Genomic DNA, 22,167 nt, shown 5'->3' with positions numbered 1-22,167 from the left:
CAAGGTGGGGATTGTGCAGACTGAAGCCATGATACCTTGGCGGGGGAGGGGTGTCTTCCTTGCTGGTCCCATTCTTGGATCTGTGAAGGGCCATGCAACCTAGTGAGACTGGAAGCAGAGCAAGGGAGGGCCGGGGTTCCTGTCCTGTGTTCTTTAGACAGAGGTGGGTTTTAGGGAGTAGAACAGCCTGGCCTAGTCCAGCAAGGGTGGGGGGAATCACACTCAGGCACCAGTTTTTAAAGTGATAGTTCTTATAAACACCAGCTGGGATGGCAACAATTCAGGTAGCCTGATGGAATGGCTTCAGCTGGGTGGCAGATGACAGAGAAGAAGATGCCCAACGCAGCTCTTGGCAGAGCCAGTGGAATTTCTCTGCCCCCGCTGCAGCCCAGTAAAATGGCACCGTGCGTCTCTTTGGATTTACAAAACTCTGGACGTTGTCTGCAGTTTGTTTCCTCTTCAACCCAGTTTGGAAAGTCTCCTTGTAACGTCTGATGAGGTGGTAGAATAACCCAGAAAATAGAGGGGGGGGAAGGCAAAGGTAGCCCTGTTGGCCATAAGAAAAATCCCCAGATCTGTATTACGGCAATAGCTTTGACCAGGTCCGATGACACAAAATAATGCAAGCTTGCAGACCTCTTTATGAGATTAAATGGTAAACAAAACTGGGGCGAGGAAGGAAAACAAGCTGACTGATGTTGGTCAAAGCCACGGAGTCTGCATTTTTAGTGACAGTCTAGATGGAAGTCTTGAATCTCCAAGGAAGGTTTCCACCAAAACAGGTTGGGCAATCGACTGTTTTATTAAAACCGGGGGGGGGGGGAATGTATTACAATCAAAGTTTATTTTATTAAAGTTTGTCCATTTTCAATACCATGTTGGGGCTTCCCTCTTCCTTGGCCATCGTGGGTGATGGGATGCTAGATCCCAATCTGATCCAGCAGGGCTCTTCTTATTTTCTTGAGAAGGGGAGTGAGGTATTCTGGGTTCTCAGGGGGGGGAAACACACATGTTGCCAGTGGAGTTGTTGGGACCAGGATCTTGGCTTCCTTTTTCTGATCTAACACTGGGTTGTTCTGGTCAGGTGGGCAAAACAGACAGCTCATGCCCGGGCACAGATATTATACTACCTGGCTGAGAACTTGGAAGTCCGTCGAGCTGAAGTTGCATCACGACTGGAGGCGTTGACCGGCACAGAGAAACAGGCGGCTCTACGGGAGGTGGACCTCAGTGTGCAGCGTCTCTTCTACTGGGCAGCGTACTCTGATAAATATGGTGGGACTGTGCAGGTGAGGACCAGCAGGGGCATGTATTTGGGTGTATATAGTAGGACTCTCTCCCCTCTGTAACTTGTGCATGACGGGTTTGTGCAAGGCTGAAAGGCTTTGGGGAACGGACCGTAGCTTACATACAAAGGGTTCCTTGCTCAATCTACTTAAAATGTGTAGGGAACCTTATTTAGTTCAAAGGCTGCATTCCAATCCGGAAAATGTGTTGGTTGGGCCACAGTCCAGCTGTAAGCATGGCCTGAGGCAGAACGGGCGAGGATCAACATGTGATGCTTACTGATTTTAAGCCCACTCAGAAGTAAGCAGGATAAGCCTCTTTTTGTCTATTCAGGAGGAATGAATCAGCAGTACTTTCAAAACAGCATTCCAAATACCAAGCCTCTGCATGTTCTGCTCAAATAAACAGGAGCAGTATGCCTACTCACAAGTAAGCAGGGCAAGCCTCTGCAGGAAAAACCTCAGAAGTAAGCAGGACTGAATCACTAAGCAGTTTCCTACCCAGGCCTTTGCCCCCTCTCCCCAGCAGGGGAAAGCTCTTCTCTCTGATCAGTTGCTAAGAGCTTTTCTCTGCTGGAAGAGCAAGTGGGGCCTGGGGAACGAGCTGGAGGGCCAGATGAGGAACCCCAGCCGGGTGCATCCGACCCACAGGTTCCTTGTGCCTGAGTTAAAGACTTCTGCCTTCGACCTTGAAGAGCTGATGGCCATCCGAGCAAGCAGTACCGGACCAGACAGACAAACAGCCTGACCTATATTCAGCCCAGACACTAGCTTAGGTGTGGATCTGACTTTGGGAAACCTGACTAATTTGATAGAGGCTTTCTTGGACCCTGCGTTTTGCTCTCTAGATTTTGATTAGCGCAGTCGTTGGGACGTCAGAGCTCGAGCAGGTTGGAATGGGCTGCTTTGGGATGGGAGGAAGGCGGAGGTCAGGGAGCAGGTGGAGCCTTAAGGGTTTTGAGTGGAACCTGAGCTTTTTCTATTGCGTGTGTGTTCCGTCCTCTCTCACAAATGGTCCGTGCAGCCCCAGGAGATGCTCTCTCTCTTGTGCCTCTCACCAGTGTGCGTCTCCCTCTCTTTCTCACTGCTCCAGGAAACAACTTTGTACGGCGCCTCCCTCCTCTTTCGAGAACCTCTCGGGATAGTCGGGATTGCCTGTCCCGATGAGCAGCCCCTCCTTGGTTTCGTCAGCTTGTTGGCCCCTGCTGTCATCCGTGGCAACTGTGTGGTGATGGTCCCCAGCCAGCGGTACCCGTTGCTCGCCCTGGATTTCTATCAGGTACCATCCTTCCCCCCCCCACACACCCAATGCTTTCTGCCTTATCAAGTGTGTGCATGTATCCAAGGCCTGTATTGTCCCATTTCCTCTCACGTGAGGAATTGTTCATGCTCATTGGATTTATTAGCATATGAAACTACCAATCTGTATGTGCCTAAACCATTCAAACCCAAGTTAAAACTGGTAGGGTTCGGTGTCAGCATTGTGTTTTCTTCCCCCGCTAGCGCTGGCACGCTCCCAAATCCCCAGATGAGCGTTGTGGCTGAGTTTTGTCCTCCTTGTCTCAGCAGCTCACAATGCCTCCCAAGTGCACCATCCACGGTCTTACTTATTTATTGCATTTTTATACCGCCCAATAGCCAAAGCTCTCTGATGTGGATTTTCATCTGAGCCAGAGAAGATCTCAACCGCTCATCATCCCCACCCGCTTGCTTGACTCTTGCTGCCCCATTAGCTAGCCTCCATCCTCCTCCCTTAGGGGCTGACTGCGCTGCTGCCCTAGCAGACCTCAGGCGCACCGGGAAGCCTAGCTTTCCCAGAACTCTTAGATGGGTGGCTTGCTGCAGTACAGCGCCCAGTGCCAGGCAGAGAGGAAGAAAGGGAGAGACGGATCTCCCTTCCTCTCCAGGCAGCGGCAGCAGAGTAAAAGAGCAGAGCTGACCTCCTCGTACTTCCAGTGATATCATTCGGAGTGCCACCACGGGGGGTTGATTTAGTAGATCTGGGCTTGAGATGAACCAAGCTGTTTTCTAACTTTTCAAGAAAACTGCTTGATTTCACCGGAATGATCATATTAAAGTCTGAGCACAAGATCTGACTGTTACGTCAACACTGTCTCTGCTTCCCCTTTGCTTCTTCCCATTTCTAGAAAACGTCAAAGGACTGACAAACACGCGCACACACACACACACACACACACACACACACACACACAGGCGTCTTTGACGACCCAGCAGAATCGGGTCTTCTCCTTCCCATTTTTTTAATTAAAAAAATTAAAATGATTTTAAAACTGCCTTTAAGGGTAGAACCATCCCAAAATAGCATATATAAGAATTGAGGGTGGCGGGGAGCTGAATTCCAAATCTTCTCAAGTATCAGCAAAACAGCTTTTCCTTCTTCCCATTTGTCTTTCCTCCCCGCTGAGGGTGACTGCTAAGTTGGAGCTTTGACCGTTTCCATTTGACTCTGGAACGTCTCCATGATTTGATTTGATTTTTAAAAAACTTTTGGCAAATGCCGACGCAGTCTGGCCTCTGTGGTCCCCATGAAAAATATACAATTTACTTGCGGAAACCCAAAGCCTGCGTTGAGTAAGCTGCATAACTGAAGACGGCTGCATGCCCTTGTTCTGTCATGGGGCTAATGTGGGTTTTTCACATCAGGCGGATCTATTTTTATTTCCAAAGAAATGAGTCAGATTGGAAATGGACGCTTTTAAGGCTGGCAGGGGTACATAGCCTCCCAGTCCACCCCTGACTTGCTAAAAGAGAGATGAGGCCTGGACACATCCCACCCACCCCATCAACTGAGGTCATGAACTTTTGTTGATGCTTTGAGGGAAAGTAGCAGAGATTGAGGAAGTTGGTAAATGAAACTTTTTAAACATAGGAAATTAAAACTTCCTACTTCTGTTCCATTTCTAATAATAATAATAATAATAATAATAATAATAATAATAATAATAATAATAATACATTTATTTGTTACCCGCCTCTCCCTCTGGATCAAGGCAGGGTACAACACAAATAAAAACACCATAAAATACATAAAACTAATTCAAACGTTTAAAACCAGTGCATTAATAATAATATATTATTATTATTATTGCTTTTGTGTTCTTGATTCTCCGCTCTCATATTCAGTATGCCCTCAATCGTAAGGGTATGTGTTTCAACTCAGAGTGTCTGGGCAGGGTTCTTTGTGTATGAAACGGAGGGTGTACAATGCTGCGTAATGAGGTCAGATGGGTAATAAGTAGGGTTGTCACCCAATTAAAGGAGTCTCAGTCCAGCAATCTCTGGGCGTGTTAGTAGGGAGAATATGGCAGAAGTTTATAAATTCATACTCTGTGTGGAGGAAGTGGATGGAGAGATGCTTGTGTTATAGGGTGGGATATAAATGTTTTAATTAATTAATTAAGAAAGAAAGAAAGAAACTGCTCCTCCCTCTCTTGTGGTAGTAGAACTAGGAACAGGGTGGGGATATTATCTAGTGAAATTGATGGGCAGGGGGATCAGGACAGACAAAAGAAAGCTCCTCTTTACGTAAGTGTGTAAAGGGCGGTATATGGGTTAAAATGGGATTCCTTGGATGATTTTGTGGCAGCCACGGACTTTTTCTAGGATTGGCAAGCTGACCCTCCGGAATGAACCAGGAACTGTTTGCGCATTATTCTTCAATGGCATCATCCCCATGAGCTCGTTCAGTCCTGGAGTTAAATAGGTGTCCTGTATAATGATGCCAAGCAGAAGAATAGGTGACGGATCACGTCAAAACTTGGTGGAATCAAATGACGAGATAGAACAGGCCAACGGCAAGGAAAGAACAGGCCAGATTGTCTCTCCGTGCGTTTGGTATATCGAAGTGCCAGATACCGAGGAGGAGCCAAGAGGAGACTGTGCCCTTCCTTTGGCTTCCCCTGAGAGTAACGTCCCCACTCTTTTGCTGCAGCTGGTCACAACAGATAGCTTGGATCCAGACTAAGTTAGTTGCACTTAATTCCCATTGAAATCGATGGGACTGAAGCCCCATTGGGACTCACTCGTCCTGTTGATTTCAGCAGTACCCTAATTCAACATTATGCACCCTTCCCCAACACCGCACCCTCCAGATGTGTTGGATTACAACACCTATCACCCACGATGGCCATGACGGCTGGGGATAATGGGAGGTGTAGCCCAACCTATTTGGAGGGTGTTGGGTTGGGGAAGGCAGAACTAGGCCTGGCCCAAAGTTATACGTGCACCTCCAAGGAATGAAAGGAAGTCTTGAAACCAGTTGCCTTCATGCCCTGGGCAAGGGTTCCATGTTGCGAATCACAGTCATCATTCATGGCGAGGTGGAGAGGCCTGATTCTTATCACTGAACTGATAAGAAGCATCAGGTCAACAGGAGGGCTGGCCGAATTACAGCAGCTGGTCAGAGTTCAGTCGGTGGCACCACGGGCACAGCAGTGAACAGAGCCATGCAAGTGTTTACTGAGGTCACCATATCACACAAGCCAGCAACCAAAAGAAGCTTCAGTGGCAAGGCGAATGAGGGATTCCCTTGATTCCCTTGAAAAATAATACTGAGATTCCCAGTTGATGTGAACCCTTGGATAGTAACAAGTCCTTACTCGACATCTCGTCAGGAGTGGTGTCGGCATCAGCATAGCGTCTACGCACATTGTGTTTTATTCCCCAGCCAGCGCTGGCATGCTCCCAAATCCCCACCATAGACAGGGAGGATTTAGATTAGCGTTGTTGGCTGAGTTTGTCCTCCTTGATTCAGCAGCTCACAATGCCTCCCAAGTGCACCACCCAGGTTCTTCTCTGATGTGGATTTTAATCTGAGCCAGAAAAGGTCTCAACTGCTCATCATCCCCACCCACTTGCTTGACTCTTGCTTCCCTCCATCCTCCTCCCTTAGGGGCTGACTGCGCTGCTGCCCTAGCAGACCCTCAGGCGCACCGGGAAACCTCTTGGATGTGTGGCTCGCTGCAGTAGCAGCGACACGTGCCAGGCAGAGAGGGAGAAAGAGAGAGACGGATCTCCCTTCCTCTCCAGGCAGCGGCAGCAGAGTAAAAGAGCAGGGCTGACCTCCTCGTACTTCCAGTGATATCATTTGGGGTGCCACCATGGGGGGTTGATTTAGCAGATCTGGGCTTGAGATAAACCAGGCTTGCTCGACGTCTCATGAAGCATGGTTGCTCTTGGAACAGTCAACCTGGCCAATGCTGAAGAAGTTGGCATTCAGCAGGGTGACCATATGGAAAGGAGGACAGGGCACCTCTGTCTTTAACAGTTGTTCAGAAAAGAGAATTTCAGCAGGTGTCCTTTGTGGGCATGCAGCACCTGGTGAAATTCCCTCTTCATTACAACAGTTAAAGCTGCAGGAGCCCTGCCTAGTGTGACCAGATACAAAAGAGGGCAGGGCTCCTGCAGCTTTAACTGTACGATGAAGAGGGAATTCACCAAGTGCAATCCTGAGCAATTCTTGGATGTACAGACGTACAGGAAACCCATAATTATGTTTTTTGAGGCATCCCCTCAGTTAATGCGAAAAAGCCCAACACACATTTGCTGATGTAGAGCAATGTAGCTCCCTGCTTTTTTGTCCTCATTTTTGGGAACCCTTGTGAGGAGGAGTCCTTCTTTTCAGCAGGTGTTATTTATATGCATGCAGCACCTAGTGAAATTCCCTCTTCATCACAACAGTTAAAGCTGCAGGAGCTATACTCGAGTGACCAGATACAAAAGAGGGCAGGGCTCCTGCAGCTGTAACCGTTGTGATAAAGGGGGAATTTCACCAGGTGCTGCATGCATACAAATGGCACCTGCTGAAATTCCCTTTTCAATACAACTGTTAAAGATATATAAGCCCTGCCCTCCTTTTCATATGGTCACCCTAGGTTTAAAGCCTACTTCTAATAATGACTTCTTTTCACTTAGCCATCATTAAATTGTTTATTTAAAACATTTCTTGGCTGCCTTTCAGGGCAGAAGCCCTCACAAAGCGGCTCACATCAATACAATTCATAAAAACAGTTAAAGTATTAAAAGCAATAAAACAATAAATCCAACAATAAAACCAGCAGGAACAATAATTTCAGCAATAACAATACTCAGTATGGGAAGGCCATGGTAAAATAACATGTTTTTAAGGCCTTCTTGAAAGCCTGCAAGGATGGGGCATGCCAGACCTCTGATGGGAGTTTGTTCCAAAGGTGTGGGGCCACTGCAGAGAAGACCCTCTCCCACCTAATTGCTCTCATGGGTGAACAAATGAGAAGGCTCTCTCTTTCGGATCTTAAAGTGTGGGCAGGATGATATGGGCAAAGGCAGCTCCTCAAGTAACTTGGTCCCAAACCATTTAGAGCAGCCTTCCTCAACCTGGGGAGCTCCAGATGTGTTGGACTACAACTCCCAGAATGCCCCAGCCAGCTCGGCTGGCTGGGGCATTCTGGGAGGTGCAGTCCAACACATCTGGAGCACCCCAGGTTGAGGAAGGCTGATTTAGAGCATTAAAGGTTGAAACTAGCACTTTGAATTGGTCTTGGAAGCACGCCGGTAACCATTACGGTTTCACCTGTCACAGGAAACAAATAATCGAGTGCCAAGTTGTGACTTATTTACTTATTTTGCTGCTTTTGCAAAGGGAGGAGCGAAGTGACAGCTTTTTTAGCCAAGATTTTTGGCCTCGCCTGTACTTCGCCGTTGCTTCTGCCTGTAGATTGGGGCTGGAAAATAGCTGATAGTCGACTCCTACCGGTACTTCTAGACGTCTCGTCTTCATCTGTCTTTAGAAGTCGTTTAGGCACAACTGCAGGAGAAGCCATGGAACAGGTGTTTTGCACATGCTGCCAAAGTGCCCGGGGGTGCTCATCTGTCTGTGGTGGGTGTGGCACTGTGGCAGTGTTGCCTCCATCAACTCCTACCTTGACCAAGCTGTGGAGCCAGGGATTGGGCCCATGTGGTCCTCTGGATGTTGGTGGACTGCAACTCTCACCATCCCTCACTATAGTCTGTGCTGCCTGGGGCTAATGGGAGTTGCAGTCCAGCAACGTCTGGAAGGCCACATCTTCTTCATCCTAGCTGTAAAGGATGATGCCGTCGAAGAACTGTACACATACGGATGAAACCCCATGGGTAGTGCTACTGTTCTACTGCATCAAGTCTTGCTTACCAATTTAAGTAAAACGTGGTGTTTCGTGTTTTCTCTGAGTTTCCTTTTACTTTAGCTCTAGTTCTATGTTAAAGATACAGGAGCCCTGTCCTCCTTTCCAAATTAGATTACTGCAATGCCTTCTACATGGGGCAGCCTTTGAAGACGGTTCGGAAGCTGCAACTTGTGCAAAATGCAGCGGCCAGATTGATAACTGGAACCAGAAGGTTCAAACATATAACACCGATTCTGGTCCACTTGCATTGGCTGCCTATACGTTTCTGAGCCCAATTCAAGGCGCTGGTTTTGACCTATAAAGCCTTACATGGCTTGGGACCACAATACTTGACGGAACGCCTCTCCCGACATGAACCTACACATGCAATGCGCTCAACATCTAAGGTCCTCCGAGTGCCTACACTGAGGGAAGCTTGGAGGATGGCAACAAGGGAGAGGGCCTTTTCAGTGGTGGCCCCCCAATTTTGGAATGATCTCGTCTGGCACCAACATTGCTATCTTTTCGGCTCCAGGTCAAGACTTTTCTCTTCTCCCAGGCATTTAACAGCATTTAACAACATATGCTAAGTTTGTTTGTTTTTTAATGGACCCCAGAACTATTGTTGTTTAAATGGATACTGTTGTTTTATAATGTTGTTTTTATATTTTTGATGATTTTAAATTTTGTATACTTTTTTAATGTTCACTTTTTTAACTTTTGTAAACTGCCCAGAGAGCTTTGGCTATGGGGCGGTATATAAATGTAATAAATAAATAAATATGGCCATCCTAATTTTGTTCTTTGGGCAAAGGGGTCCGCCCAACAGGTTTCACTAACCAGAGGAGTGGCATGTATACAGGAAGATTTCTTTTCACCTTTCGGATTTAGGAAATGGACTATCAAGGTGTTAAAGAGAAGATGGGTTTGACGATCTCCGGCAGACTGTTTTGGCTTCTTGCTTTGTAGATCTGGAAGCAAGAAATATGTATAGTATTCTAAGTAGCCGATAGATGCCAGCCTCCTGGTCATGCGTTTGTATCTTTAAAGCCAGGGCGAGTAGGGTGATCATATGAAAAGGAGGACAGGGTCAGACCAATGATGGAAGAAGGCAGCAGATGGGGGGGGGGAATTCCTCCTCACTCCATGCCAAATTACACCAGACTTAAAGGACTTCTTGCATGTGTGTTGCTCTCAAGCTCTGGAATACACCTCCTGTAGAGTTGCAACTAGTTAGAGTGACCCTATGGAAAGGAGGACAGGGAATTTCACCAGGTGCTGCTTGCATACAAATGGCACCTGCTAAAATTCCCTTTTCTATACAACTGTTAAAGATACAGGAGCCCTGGCCTCCTTTCCATACGGTCACCCTAAAGTAATTTTGTGTACTTCTAGAGCAGGCCATTTGAGATAGTGTCTTAAATACAGCTGGTCAGAATCTATTTACCTTTAATTTGCTCAAAGTGTTCTCAGCTGAACTAATAAGAGTTTCACTAATGTACATTTTTCTAAGTTCATGTCAAGATCAACAATGGCAGTTTTCAAAATAACTTGTCAAAAACTGGAGGAAACCATTCCCCAGACACAAACTGTATTTTACTGCAATTCGAGGTTTTAAAGACAATTCTTCATGGGCTCCTTTTGGATTCCAGAATATTTATTATCTCATCTTTTTTGTTGTTTACAAAAGCAGAAACAAGATTGCGTTTGGCAGACTTTTCGTATGTATTTCCAGAATTTGTTGTGTCTAAGAATTGCAAAATATGGTAAGGAGACGGGGAGTATCAAACTTTTGTCCCAGTTAAATTGGGAACCCTCTAGAGCAAGCACAGCAAGAGAGAGAGGGTTTAGTAGTCTTTAATATCCACTATCTCTGACCATTGGCCATTCTGGCTGTGACTGATGAGAGCTTTAGTCCAAAATATCTGGATGTCACGACATTGGGAAATTCTGGCCTGATGGGTACAAACAGCCATTTGCTAAGTGGTAATTTAACCACATTATGCCTGTATCCACAGAGGCTGCATCTACATGTTAAGCAGAATGAGGTGCTAGGAAGTAGGTTGTACCACTTAAGACTGCCAACCCTACATACAAACCCCCCTCTCTGATCTGAAGAGCCGCTTGCAGGATCTACTTTGCTTGTTTTTACTACAACTCCCAAGATCCACAAGCTGGTGCAAAAGTCCTACACTTAGAACTGAAACAATTCTGTGCCCAGGATTTTTTTCCACCATCAGGTCTCAGCTGAGCTTCTAGGCCTCCACCCAAAAGTCCATTTCCGGTTACTGCAGAATTCTCTTCCTTTCAGCAGTGGAATTTAGTCTGGGGAGGACGGAGTCATTTTGTTGCTGCTATTGTTAAACAATTGGGGGTCAGGAAACCCCCAAGCAGGATATGAGTGCAACAGAATTTCCCCACCCATGTTCTCCTGCAACTGGTGTATATCGGCATACTATTCTGATACTGGGCCTGTTCAGACAACACGCTAAGCCATAGTTCGGCCACTAACCCTTTTGCAGCAAAAGGTTATCATGTTTAAACATGACTACGTAACCACAATGGTTAGGAATGGTTCACATGACACACACTGGGCCCGTTCAGAAGACACCTTCTTAAACCACGGCTTTAACCATGGTGAATAAGGCTTTTTGCTCTATTCACCATGGTTAAAGCCGTGTTTTAAGGTGTCTTCTGAACACAGCCTGGCTTTCTGGCTTAACTACCATGGTTAAAGCCATGGTTTAAGGTGTCTTGTGAACAGGGCCACTGTCATGGTTCACACAACATGCTAAATCATCATGTTTAGCTCAAAATGCTTAACCACTGTCATCTGAACAGGGTCACTGTAGGTAGCATACAGCCATCAGGATTAGTAGCCAAAAAATGACAACTATTTGTATACAATTTGCAAATGTGAATGTATATGCATTGATGCAAGTTTAGAAATATTTAAGGCCCAGCTCTTCCTCCTTTGAGATAGGGGATGCCTTCAGAATAGAGGCAAAAATGGAGATAAACATCTCAGGTTGCTAGAACTATTTTAAAGCCGTCCTCAGAGGGTTGTAAAAATGCCTGCAGAAATTTCTAAGAAACGTCTCTTACTGCAATTCACTGGTGCCTCCCCACTTTCGCACCCTTCAGAACTGAGGGCAGTCCTCTCATAGCCCTTCAGACAGAGGTCTGTGTAAAAGGAGGCACACAGCCACCCTGCGGTTCATCCACACATGATTCTTGCTCTCATGCAGATCTATGATTAGCGTCTCCCTCCATTGCTGAGCAGCTGATTGAATCCTCTGTTGGGCCCCCCGAGTTTGGCTCAGCCGGCCCTGTTTGCAGATGTTCCCGAGCAAACTTGAGCAGGGGCTTTGTTTGTTTTTCCAGTTAAACCATTCTTCCTCTGGGAAATGCACAGAGGAAGAATGGCTTAATTGAGAGTCTTGGGTAAGCTGGTCTTCCCGTTAAAATAAATAAAATACTACTGTATGGGAGAAGCTGTTAAAACTGATCAAGGTTTTAGAGCTAACGCAGAAAAAGGAAGCAAGTAGACTTACGCCAGATCAGACCACTGGGCCATCCAGCCCCCTGGCCATCCATCTCGGCTTGAGAAAGGCTTTTTCCATCCCTTGTTATCTGACCCTTTTCACAGGAGATGCTATGGACTAGACCAGTGGTTCTCAACCTTCCTAATGCCGTGACCCTTTAATACAGTTCCTCATGTTGTGGTGACCCCCAACCATAAAATTATTTTCGTTGCTACTTCATAACTAATTTTGCTACTGTTATGAATCGTAATGTAAATATCTGATATGCAGGATGTATTTTCATTGTTACAAATTGAACATAATTAAAGCATAGTGATCACAAAAACAATATGTAATTATATATTGTGAAATATTTATTTCTAATTCCAAATAAATGAAATGTCTCAGTTCCTAAGACCATCGGAAATATGTGTTTTCCAATTATCTTAGGCGACCCCTGTGAAAGGGTCGTTCGACCCCCAAAGGGGTCCCGACCCACAGGTTGAGAACCACTGGACTAGACCCTTCTACAATGTTGTATTCAGAAATCATTTTTAACGTTAATGATGCCAATCACCAATAAATCCTTTTGTCATTTATTTTAAGGATGCTTTTAAAATCCACCAAGACCTAACGTTACCAGACAGGATTATGCACCACCAAAGGACGGGAGAAACTCTCACAGTCTTTCTCTTTGGACAAGGAGACAGAGAAAGGTGTTGATAGTATCAGACTTGTAAATTTAGAAATGTTAAAACGGGGGTGGAAGCCGTAGGGGCAGGGGCGGCCCTGCCTGTTTTGCGGCCTCCAGTCGTCACCCCCACGAAAACTGCCACCTCCAGGGGGGAAAACAGCACTAAGTGTGGCGATTGGGTCATGGGTGCTGGGGATTGCTGCTTCTGCACAACTAGTGGTGGAAAGGAAGTGATCGTGATGATGATGATTAAAAATATTTCATGGGCACCTTTCGGGGCAGAAGCCCTCCCAGGGTGGTATACAGCTGTACAACACCGCCCAGAGAGCTTTTTGTGAACCGCCCAGAGAGCTTCAGCTATCGGGTGGTATAGAAATGCAATAAATAAATAAATAAATCCAATGCTATATTAAAAGAGATAACAGAATAAAACAATGCAATAAAAAGAGCAATAAAAGACTGATCTCTTCCAGCAGTCCTATCCATAGGAATTTTAGGATGTTTTAACAATGTCTATTATGTTCTTAATTCAGTTTTATGTATTTATATTTACTGTTGTTCCCTGCCTCGATCAAATTATTATTATTATTATTTATTATTATCAACAACAGCAATTGATGCAATGTGGGGTTGCTAGGAGGAAAGAGGCTAGCTTGCTTCCTCAGTGACTCGAAGCATCTCCCCATATGTGTGCAGGTGCATGCCACACACACACACCCAAATTGTGTGTGCATGTATGTGTTCAATTAAAATTAGGAAAACCAGCCAAAGCAGACACGTTTCAACACATGACTCTGCAGTGGGAAACATTTCCCACATCACTTTCCCTATCTGGGAGCCCCTGTGCATTGCAAAAAATTCTGGTGCAGGAACTAGAATTCACTTCACGCAGGGAGCAGTTGGAAGGAACTCAAACGAGAGGGCCTTCTTGGTGGCTGCTCCCAGCTTTCAGAATTCCTTACCAAACGTGGCCCATCTAGCCCTTTCTCTGGTAATTTCCCACCTGCAGGTGAAACTAAAAAACAGCCGTTTTCCGGCAGGGCCTTTTGCCTCATCAGCTGACTGTTGCTTTTCAGTTGTATTGGTTTTATTTATATTTTTACCCACCATTGTAATATTTGGATTGTTATTTTACATTTTACTATTGTTGACCACCTTGAGATGGATATGCAGCCTTAGTTGCTCATGATGCAAAGATGCAGCAGAATTGTCTGCCTAAGGAGGGAACGCCCAGAACAGTTATGTGCACAGAGATGCACGTGATGTTGTTGATGAGCGCATCCAAAGGCCAATAGATCCTGCACTTGCTGCAAGCAAATGTAGCCAAAGGAGGTAGCAGTTGACATAAGAGTGTTTAATCACCTGTTTAGCCCCAGTCTCTGTTTCCTCTGTTCTTTTTCACTGTGTCAAATTGCAGATTGTAAGCTCCTCAAGGGCAGGGACCTTGCCTTCTTGTACTTTGTAAAGCAGCCTTCCCCAACCTGATATCCTCCAGCTGTGTTGGACCTCAACTCCCATCATCCATGCTGGCTAGAGATGACGGGTGTTGTGGTCCAGCATCTCTCACTATGACACTTCATGCATGCTGATGGTTCTGTGTCAACACAGAAATTACAAATAATAAACTTTTTTCAGGTACAGGAGTGGCTGACTTTCCAAGAGATTACCCAAAATAATTGGGAAAGAATCGTCCTATTCGTTATCTTGTGTGTATGTGTCCATTCACTATTTCTTCCCCCCACATTGGATGTGGCTATGTTTGGGTTTAGGATGGTAATGGTGTTCATCTCCTCATATCTTCTGTATCAGGTCCTGGACACCTCAGACGTCCCTGGTGGAGTGGTGAACATAATCTCTGGCAACCGAGATCTTTTGAGCCGGGGCTTAGCCGAACACCAAGACGTGCAAGCCATGTGGTACTTCGGCTCCAAGGAGGTGAGCATCCCTTGTAAGCGAGGCAGAGAACTGCAGGGGCAGGAAAATGCAGAAGATGGTACTGGCCACAGAACTCGGCTTCCTGAGAATCTGTTTCCAGTCCTTAAAAAAAGCAAATCCCAAGTCCTCACGTCTGCAGAGATAACCCTCTCCTTATCAGGGGAGTAAATTCATCATCGGGGCTGCACACGCTCCACAAAAACATCTGTACTAAGATGAATTCTGCACCATGAAAAGATGCCTTCCTTCTGTTTTACTAGTCTGCCACCCTAAGCGCTGGCATCTTGCTTTCAATCCATACCTCCAATGATCCAAATGGCGGGCATGGCCCCACCCCAACACAACTTTTTCCAGGAAATTCAAGGATGGGCGTAAACCAAGCTGGAAATTTTGTTATTCTCCCTTTTGCCCACTTCATGTCCATGGGTTTACGGATCAATGTCGGTAAGCTTTACACGGTGCTGACCAAGTGTTGTTGCTACATGTCTACCTCTTTGGACCGCCAAACGTAGCATGTCAAACCCATGATTTGGTGCTTGGACAATGGACATGTAGCCAGTACTCTTTTTCTGTGTGTTTTTTTTAAAGGCCAAGGGGAATATAAATCTAGCTGGAAAGCTCCAAAAACAGACATAAGCTCTCTGCCTCGCAGTCCTTTAGGGGGAAGTATTTGACTACCTTTGCTCAAAACATGCCTGAGCATAGTGGATTTTGCTGACAAGATTACAAGGCCTCAGCCTTACTACAGACATTCTCTGCCATGGCTGGCCTTGCTTACCTTTAAAAATTATGAGTGTTAATTATCTGCTTCCTCAACATTCTCCCCTTGATAAAGAAGCATGAGAGAGAATATTTGGCAGGGCTATGAAGCAGCCTAAAGTAGAGGTTGCTAGATTGAAGCTGGAAGCCAAAACATCAGTGTTCGGCCCATTAAAAAAAAATGGGGGGAAACCTCCCCCCTCACAATACTCTCCCAGGTTCACATGAAAGGGGAATGATTTTCAAAATGTATGAGGAAGGCAAATAATACTGCAGCCTTTCATCTTATATTACTCTTCGCATTTTGTTATGTAACGTCCAGGTCATGCAAAACCAGGCTTGACAGCTGTGAGGCCCTAATTGGAATTTGGCACTAATTTCCTTGATAAAGCTTGGTCAGCTGTGAATTGACAGCATAAAAAACACGGTCAGCCTCCAGATTGTTCGCCTGGAGAATAGAGACGGTTCTTGAGAATACAGAAGTGGGCGATTCCTGTGCCTGAAGATATAAAGTTACAGTACCTCATTTGCCCACACTTCCTAGAGCAGCCTTCCCCAGCCTGGCGCCCACCAGCTGTGTTGGACTACAGCTCCCATCATCCCCTAGCCAGCTATGTGAGGAAATCAGTCATGACCGAGACAAAAAAATCCCTTAAAAACACCTTGCCTGACACTACTGACAGGCCCAGTGTCAGCACAGAGCGTTCTCGTGCCCCTAACTTACTGGAAGGGTCCAGTGCGGATTACTGCTCTGCTCCCCCTTTTTAAAACAACAACAACATACAACTGTCTGGGAGCTGCCATTTTGTAGCGTCACTTTGGAGTAGTGTGAGAAATTAAAATGGCGGTTGTCAGCAGCACTGCATCAAAAGCATGATGGGAAATTTAAATGGCGGTTCCTGGAGCCAGTTCGTTCGCTGCTGGCACCACTACCAGGTAAGCCAGAGAGGACTGCCACAAGAGGACACTTCGCCATGAGAATAGCAGCTGACCCTGGCTACTGATCTTTCTGGTCATTGAACCACCACAGGGGGAGTTCTAGTTGTGGTCTGAAGCAAGGGTCTTCTGTTTTTCAGCATAATCCCCAACTTTTAAAATGGGATCTGGTCCTTCCCTGTTTTCCTCCCTCTTCACACTTGACCTGCACAAGTTGAAGAGCAGTGCTTGTCACATCCTGTGACATCGTGGCCTGTCAGGATGCTTTAACCGAGCACGGACATAACAGTATTTCCAAGGCTCCTCTGCCATGGCCAAGAAGTTTCATGGCAGAGGTTCTGCAGCAGATAGATCTATTGAATGTGTGGGTGACAGGATGGGGACGTGGCGTGCTCCCCGAAGGCTGAAGAGCTTTTGAAGACTTCTTCCTTAGGATCAAAGAAGGTGCCCCATAAACCTAAAGTGTCCCCATTTCCGTGTTTCTGTTCTTACACACAGGGTTCTGCACTTGTGGAATGGGCCTCTGCCGGGAATCTGAAGAGGACTTGGGTGAACTACGGAGCAGAGCAGCGATGTTGGGCTGACCCAGAAGAGGGGGCTGGGGAAGAGTTTCTCTATCAGGCCACACAATGCAAAAGTGTCTGGATGCCTATGGGCGATATATTTGCCAACTGAGCCTCTGGATCACTGGGGTGAACTGCCAGGCAATCAGCATTGGAGAAGGCAGGATGGGGGAAACACTGGGCTTGAGAATAAAGGCCATGATTTGGCAGTTTTTTTAAAAAAAAAACCTGCAGTTAGCAATCTTTTCTAATTTATAGCTGAAGTTGGAGAGGTGTGGGATTTCTTTTCCCCACCATGGAAGATCATCAACAGATAGCTTCTCTTGCCTGATTCACAAAGCTCCCCTCCTTTCCAGAGAACACATTACCTCTGCTTTCATGTGTCTCTGTTCACAGGGGAGAAAACGGCTGATGTCCATCATCGAAAGAAGGCCAAGTTTAAAACTACTAGATCAGATGCCACCAGGGATTGGGTTTTACTGCCTGTTGCCTATCGCTTATCCAAGAATCCTGTGTGCCTTTTAGCTGAGGTTGCTAAATCAGCCCTGTGAAGTCGCATCTTTAAACCAGGGGATTTCAGCTTCCCAACACAGGGAAGAGGAAGGGACTATAACTCAGTAGTGGAGTACATACAACTGTGTGCCAGAAGTCCCAGGTTTGACCTTGCATTACAAGTAAATGGGAAAGATATCTGCCTGGGACTCTGGAAAGCCGCTCCCAGGGAGAATAATCCACCTTTGCCCAACCTGGTGCTCTCCAGGTATTTTGGACTATAGCTCCCATCAGCCCCAGCAGGCATGGGCAATGATCCAGGATTGTGGGGATTGTAGTCCAAAACATCTGGAGGTAACCAGATTGGGAAAGAAGGCTGAAGTAGACAGTCCTGGGCTACAAGGACAAATGACACAAGGTAGTTTCCTTTGCTCCTAAATGCAAAGGGCACCTGCTTTGCATGAAGGTCCCAGGTGCAATACCTGCACTCTCCAGGTATGACTGGGAAGGACTCCTGTCTGAAACCCTGCAGAGCTGCTACTGGTCAATGTAGACACTCCTGATCAAAGAGGATTAATGGTCCAACTCCCTATCAGCTTCCTCTGTTCCTAAGTCATGCTCATTTCTCTGCTAAGGTAGGGTGACCATATGGAAAGCACTACCGGGCTCCTGTATCTTTAACAGTTGTAGAGAAAAGGGAATTTCAGCAGGTGTCCTTTGTAGGAATGCAGCACCTGCTGAAATTCCCTCTTCACCACAACAGTTAAAGCTGCAGGAGCCCTGCCCTCTAACTTGTGAGGAAGAGGGAACTTCACCAGGTGCTGCATGCATAAAAAGTACACCTGCTGAAATTCCCTTTTCAATACAACGGTTAAAAGATGCAGGAGCCCCCAGTCCTCCTTTTCATAGGGTCACCCTAGGCTAGGGCTGGTGGGAGATGCCGTCCAACAACATCTAGACGGCCAACCATTCCCCACCCCTGCTCTTAACGTTGTTTTATACACTTTTCTCTTACACACCCAGGGTTGACCCAAAACATTTTGCTGCCCTTTCCTGTTCTGTGCTTAAAAGCCACCTGGACTGGCAGCTGAAGCTTACTTTGATACTGGGGAACTGGGCCAACTTCCTCCACTGCACCTCAACATGGCAGGCCACCTTTGGAGGCACAGGGAAGGCAGCATATCACACACAGCTCATCTCTAACACCTTGCTGCTGCCTCACTTTGCTTAATGTAAGGTGACCATATGAAAAGGAGGACCGGGCTCCTGTGTCTTTAACAGTTGTATTGAAAAGGGAATTGCAGCAGGTGTCATTTGTATATATGGGGAACCTGGTGAAATTTCCTCTTCATCACCACAGTTAAAGCTGCAGGTGACCTGCCCTCTTTTAAATCTGGTCACTCTAGTATAGCTCCTGCAGCTTTAACTGTGGTGATGAAGAGGGAATTTCAGCAGGTGCGACATGCATGCAAATGACACCTGCTAAAATTCCCTTTTCTATGCACCTGTTAAAGATACAGGAGCCCTGTCCTCCTTTTCATAGGGTCACCCTACTTAATGGTAGGACTGACCTTGCACACACCAACCATTTAGGCTGCAATCCTATACGCACCTACCCTGGAGGAGGTCCCATTGAACTCAATGGCACTTCTTTCTCAGTAGACACGCACAAGATTGCAGTGAATTTGCTGGTTTCAGATGCTTTTTATTAGATAGATAGATAGATATGGCTACTGCGTGCATCTTTCATGTTCATGGGCTCATTCTACTCGTCAGCACATCTGAGTTCCTGATAAAGTTTGGGGCAACCGTTGGAAAGCCCCAGCTTTTTTAATGCTTTCTCTGCCTTTCCCCTCCTTCCTGCACCGTTGCCGCTGCAGGGTTGATGTGGCGCAGGCATTGAAAGTTTACGGTATGTGAAAACTTTTGATAACGATATAAAGGTCAGGATGTAGGTGGCTTCGAGCGGTGTAGAAAAACCCATTCTGAGATGAACTCTGGAGTTCTTTGTGACTCAAAGGTGGAAAGTCGCCCACCCTTTGCAACGCCAGACCCACAACGGACCTCAGAAGCTGCTTGCAAAACAGCCTGTGTAGAATCTGGTACGGGGCAACGGTTAGACCAGCCTTCCCCAACCTGGGGCCCTCCAGATGTCATCCTCCCCAAAGCCAGTATGGATTTAGAGCTAAGAGACCTGAGTTTAGCATACTGATGGGGAACATTTGGCCCTCCAGACCTCGGTGGACTGCAGCTCCCACCAGCTGTAGCCAGCAGAGCCAATGGAGGATAATGGGAGTTACAATCCCAACAATATCAGGAGGGCCACACCCCTTGTATAACGCATGGGTGAAGACCCTCTTCCAACCCAAGGGACAGATTCCATTTTGGAGAAGCTCTCTGGGGTGGGGATGGGGTGCAGTCCAGGGGTGGGCGGGCCCAAAGGCAAAAAGGGTGGGGCCAAAATATTTTTAAAAGGGCAACATTTTAGCTTAAATCTCCTACTGCCAGTAACTTTATTTCATTACATTTTAATATCCAAGACCCAAAGCTCTCTGGGCACTTCGCAACATTTAAAACAATAAAATACACTTTAAGACACAAATGAAAAGTTTAAAAGTACAGTATAAAATAGAAGTAAAGCGCAAAATAAAACCTTGTAGCAACGCAGTGATTTAAAATACAGTAACAGACTTAAAATAACAGAAGCTGAAAGACTAAAATGTCATGGAAAAGAAAAACGTCTTCACCTGGTGCTGGAAAGAGTAAAAGGTAGGATCCAGGTGAGCCTTTCTGGGAAACTCATTCCACAACCAGGGTGCCACCACAGAAAAGGTCCTCTTCTTTGTAGCAATCCACTTCGCTTCCTTTGGCGGGGCTCCCGGAGAAGGACTGCTGAAGACGATCTTACAGTCTGGGCAGGTATATAAGGAAGGTGATGATCCTTCAGGTAACCTGGCCCCAAGCCATTTAGGGCTTTGAATGTTAATACCAGCACATTGAATCTGGCCCAAACATGGCAGCCAGTGCAGATGGAAAAGTACTGGCATAAATATGATCATCTTGGCCATACCCTGTTAACAATCTCGCCGCCTTATTTTGGACCAGCTGAACTTCCCGGACTGTTTTCAAAGGCAGGCCCACATATAACACATTGCAGTAATCCAAACGAGGTTACCAGGGCTAGGTAACTGCTGTCCCAATAAGGTCGTAGTTGGTATATCTTCTGAAGCGGATAAAAGGTTCTCTGTGCCAGCAAGTCCACCTGTGCCTCTAATAACAATGCTGGATCCATGAGGACCCCCAAACTACAAACTTGATCTTTTAGTGGGATCCAGAACAGGTTGAACATCATATAGTCACGCGGACGAACCACCCACTAACAGTACCTCAATCTTGTCTGAATTGAGTCTCAGTTTATTGGTCCTCGTCCAGTCCATTACCATCCCCAGGCACTGATTCCAAACAGCCAGTGCCTCACCTGGATTTGATGAAAAGGAGAGATAGAGCTGGGTGTCATCCTGATATTGATGACACCTCAACCCACACCTTTGGATAACCTCCCCCAGCAGTTTCATATAGATGTTGAACAGCATGAGAGAATAGAATATTAATTACATTTATATACTGCCTTTTTTCCTCCAAGGAACCCAAGGTGGCATACATAATCTCCATTTTATCCTCACAACAACAACCCTGTGAGGTAGGTTGGGCTGAGAGTCTGTGACAGGCCCAAAGTCACCCAGTGCGTTTCCATGGCCGAGTCGGGATTAGAACCCGGATCTCCCGACTCCCAGTCCAATAGTTTAGCCACTACACCACACTGGAGTTCTGTGTAGCATAGCTGCCAAAGCACAGAGCAATAATGCCCAGCCTTCTGGAATCGGCCATCCAAGTAGGGTCGGAACCACAGCAGTGCAATGCCTCCAACTCCCAGCCCAGACAACTCAGCCAGAAGGATACCATGATCGATAGTATCAAAAGATCATGAGAGGTCCAAGAGAATCAACAGGGTTGCACTCCCTCTGTCCCTCTCCCAGGCAGATTCCATTCCAAAAACAGGCCTGAAGCTCAACTGAAATAGATAATCAGTTTCATTCAAGAGTGCCTCGAACTGACCAGTGACCACCCACTCAAACACCTTGCCCAGGAAGGGGATGTTGGCTACTGACCTATACTTGTTAATATCATCCAGGTCCAGGTCAAGGGTCAAGCTGGTTGACCGGACTTGGCCAAGTACTTTGTCCACATCCTCAGACCTTAACAATTGAAACTCAGCTGATAAAACTGGACCCCACGGTGCTCTGTGCACCTCTACTCATGGAGCGGCATTCATTGCAGGGTCCCATTCATGAGGGAGTTGAATGACCTTCTCTTCAAAGCACTACGCAACCTTGTCACGGCGTGCTACCGAGGGTTCTCCCTGGCCCAGATTGTAGCTGGGCATGAGCCACTTGAGCAAGCTCTGTTGGACGGCGGTGGAAAAGGACAGTTGTTGTGCCAGCCTCACTGCCCCAGAGTAGGCTCGATAATGAGCTCTGACTTGGCCTGAGTTTTCCTCCACCTGCATTCTAGCTTTTCCTCCACCTGCATTCTAGCCATCTCCTTTCTTGCTTCCTTGCCCTCAGGTCAAGGAGCTGTTTGGGCTCTTCTCAGAGAGAGAGAGAGAGAGAGAGAGGGTGGGCGGACATTAACCTTTAAGAGAGGCCTTCAACTTTTTAGAATGGAAAAGAAAGTGAATCAGAACCAGGAAACCACCAATTGATTGGTGGGGGAAATGGGGAGGGGGCATGGCCACCTGGGCAAACTTGGAGGACTGGATTTGCCCCCAAGGGGGGC

General features: G+C 46.5%; 1 protein-coding gene across 1 annotated transcript in view; it reads left to right on the top strand.

Annotated features, from left to right (window-relative positions):
* Positions 1–17,060, top strand: part of ALDH16A1 (aldehyde dehydrogenase 16 family member A1) — a 48,962-nt gene extending 31,902 nt beyond the window's left edge. Inside the window, exons 15-18 of the mRNA XM_063138495.1 lie at positions 1,085–1,289; positions 2,380–2,565; positions 14,456–14,581; positions 16,775–17,060. Of these exons, the coding sequence (XP_062994565.1) occupies positions 1,085–1,289; positions 2,380–2,565; positions 14,456–14,581; positions 16,775–16,951 (694 nt within the window). The 3' untranslated portion in view covers positions 16,952–17,060. The remainder of the gene's footprint in view (positions 1–1,084; positions 1,290–2,379; positions 2,566–14,455; positions 14,582–16,774) is intronic.
* The last annotated feature ends 5,107 nt before the right edge of the window (positions 17,061–22,167 follow it).

This window comes from Elgaria multicarinata, chromosome 11 (genome assembly GCF_023053635.1).
Source record: "Elgaria multicarinata webbii isolate HBS135686 ecotype San Diego chromosome 11, rElgMul1.1.pri, whole genome shotgun sequence".
Taxonomy (NCBI): Eukaryota; Metazoa; Chordata; class Lepidosauria; order Squamata; family Anguidae; genus Elgaria; species Elgaria multicarinata.
This window is presented reverse-complemented; position numbering and strand designations above follow the sequence as displayed.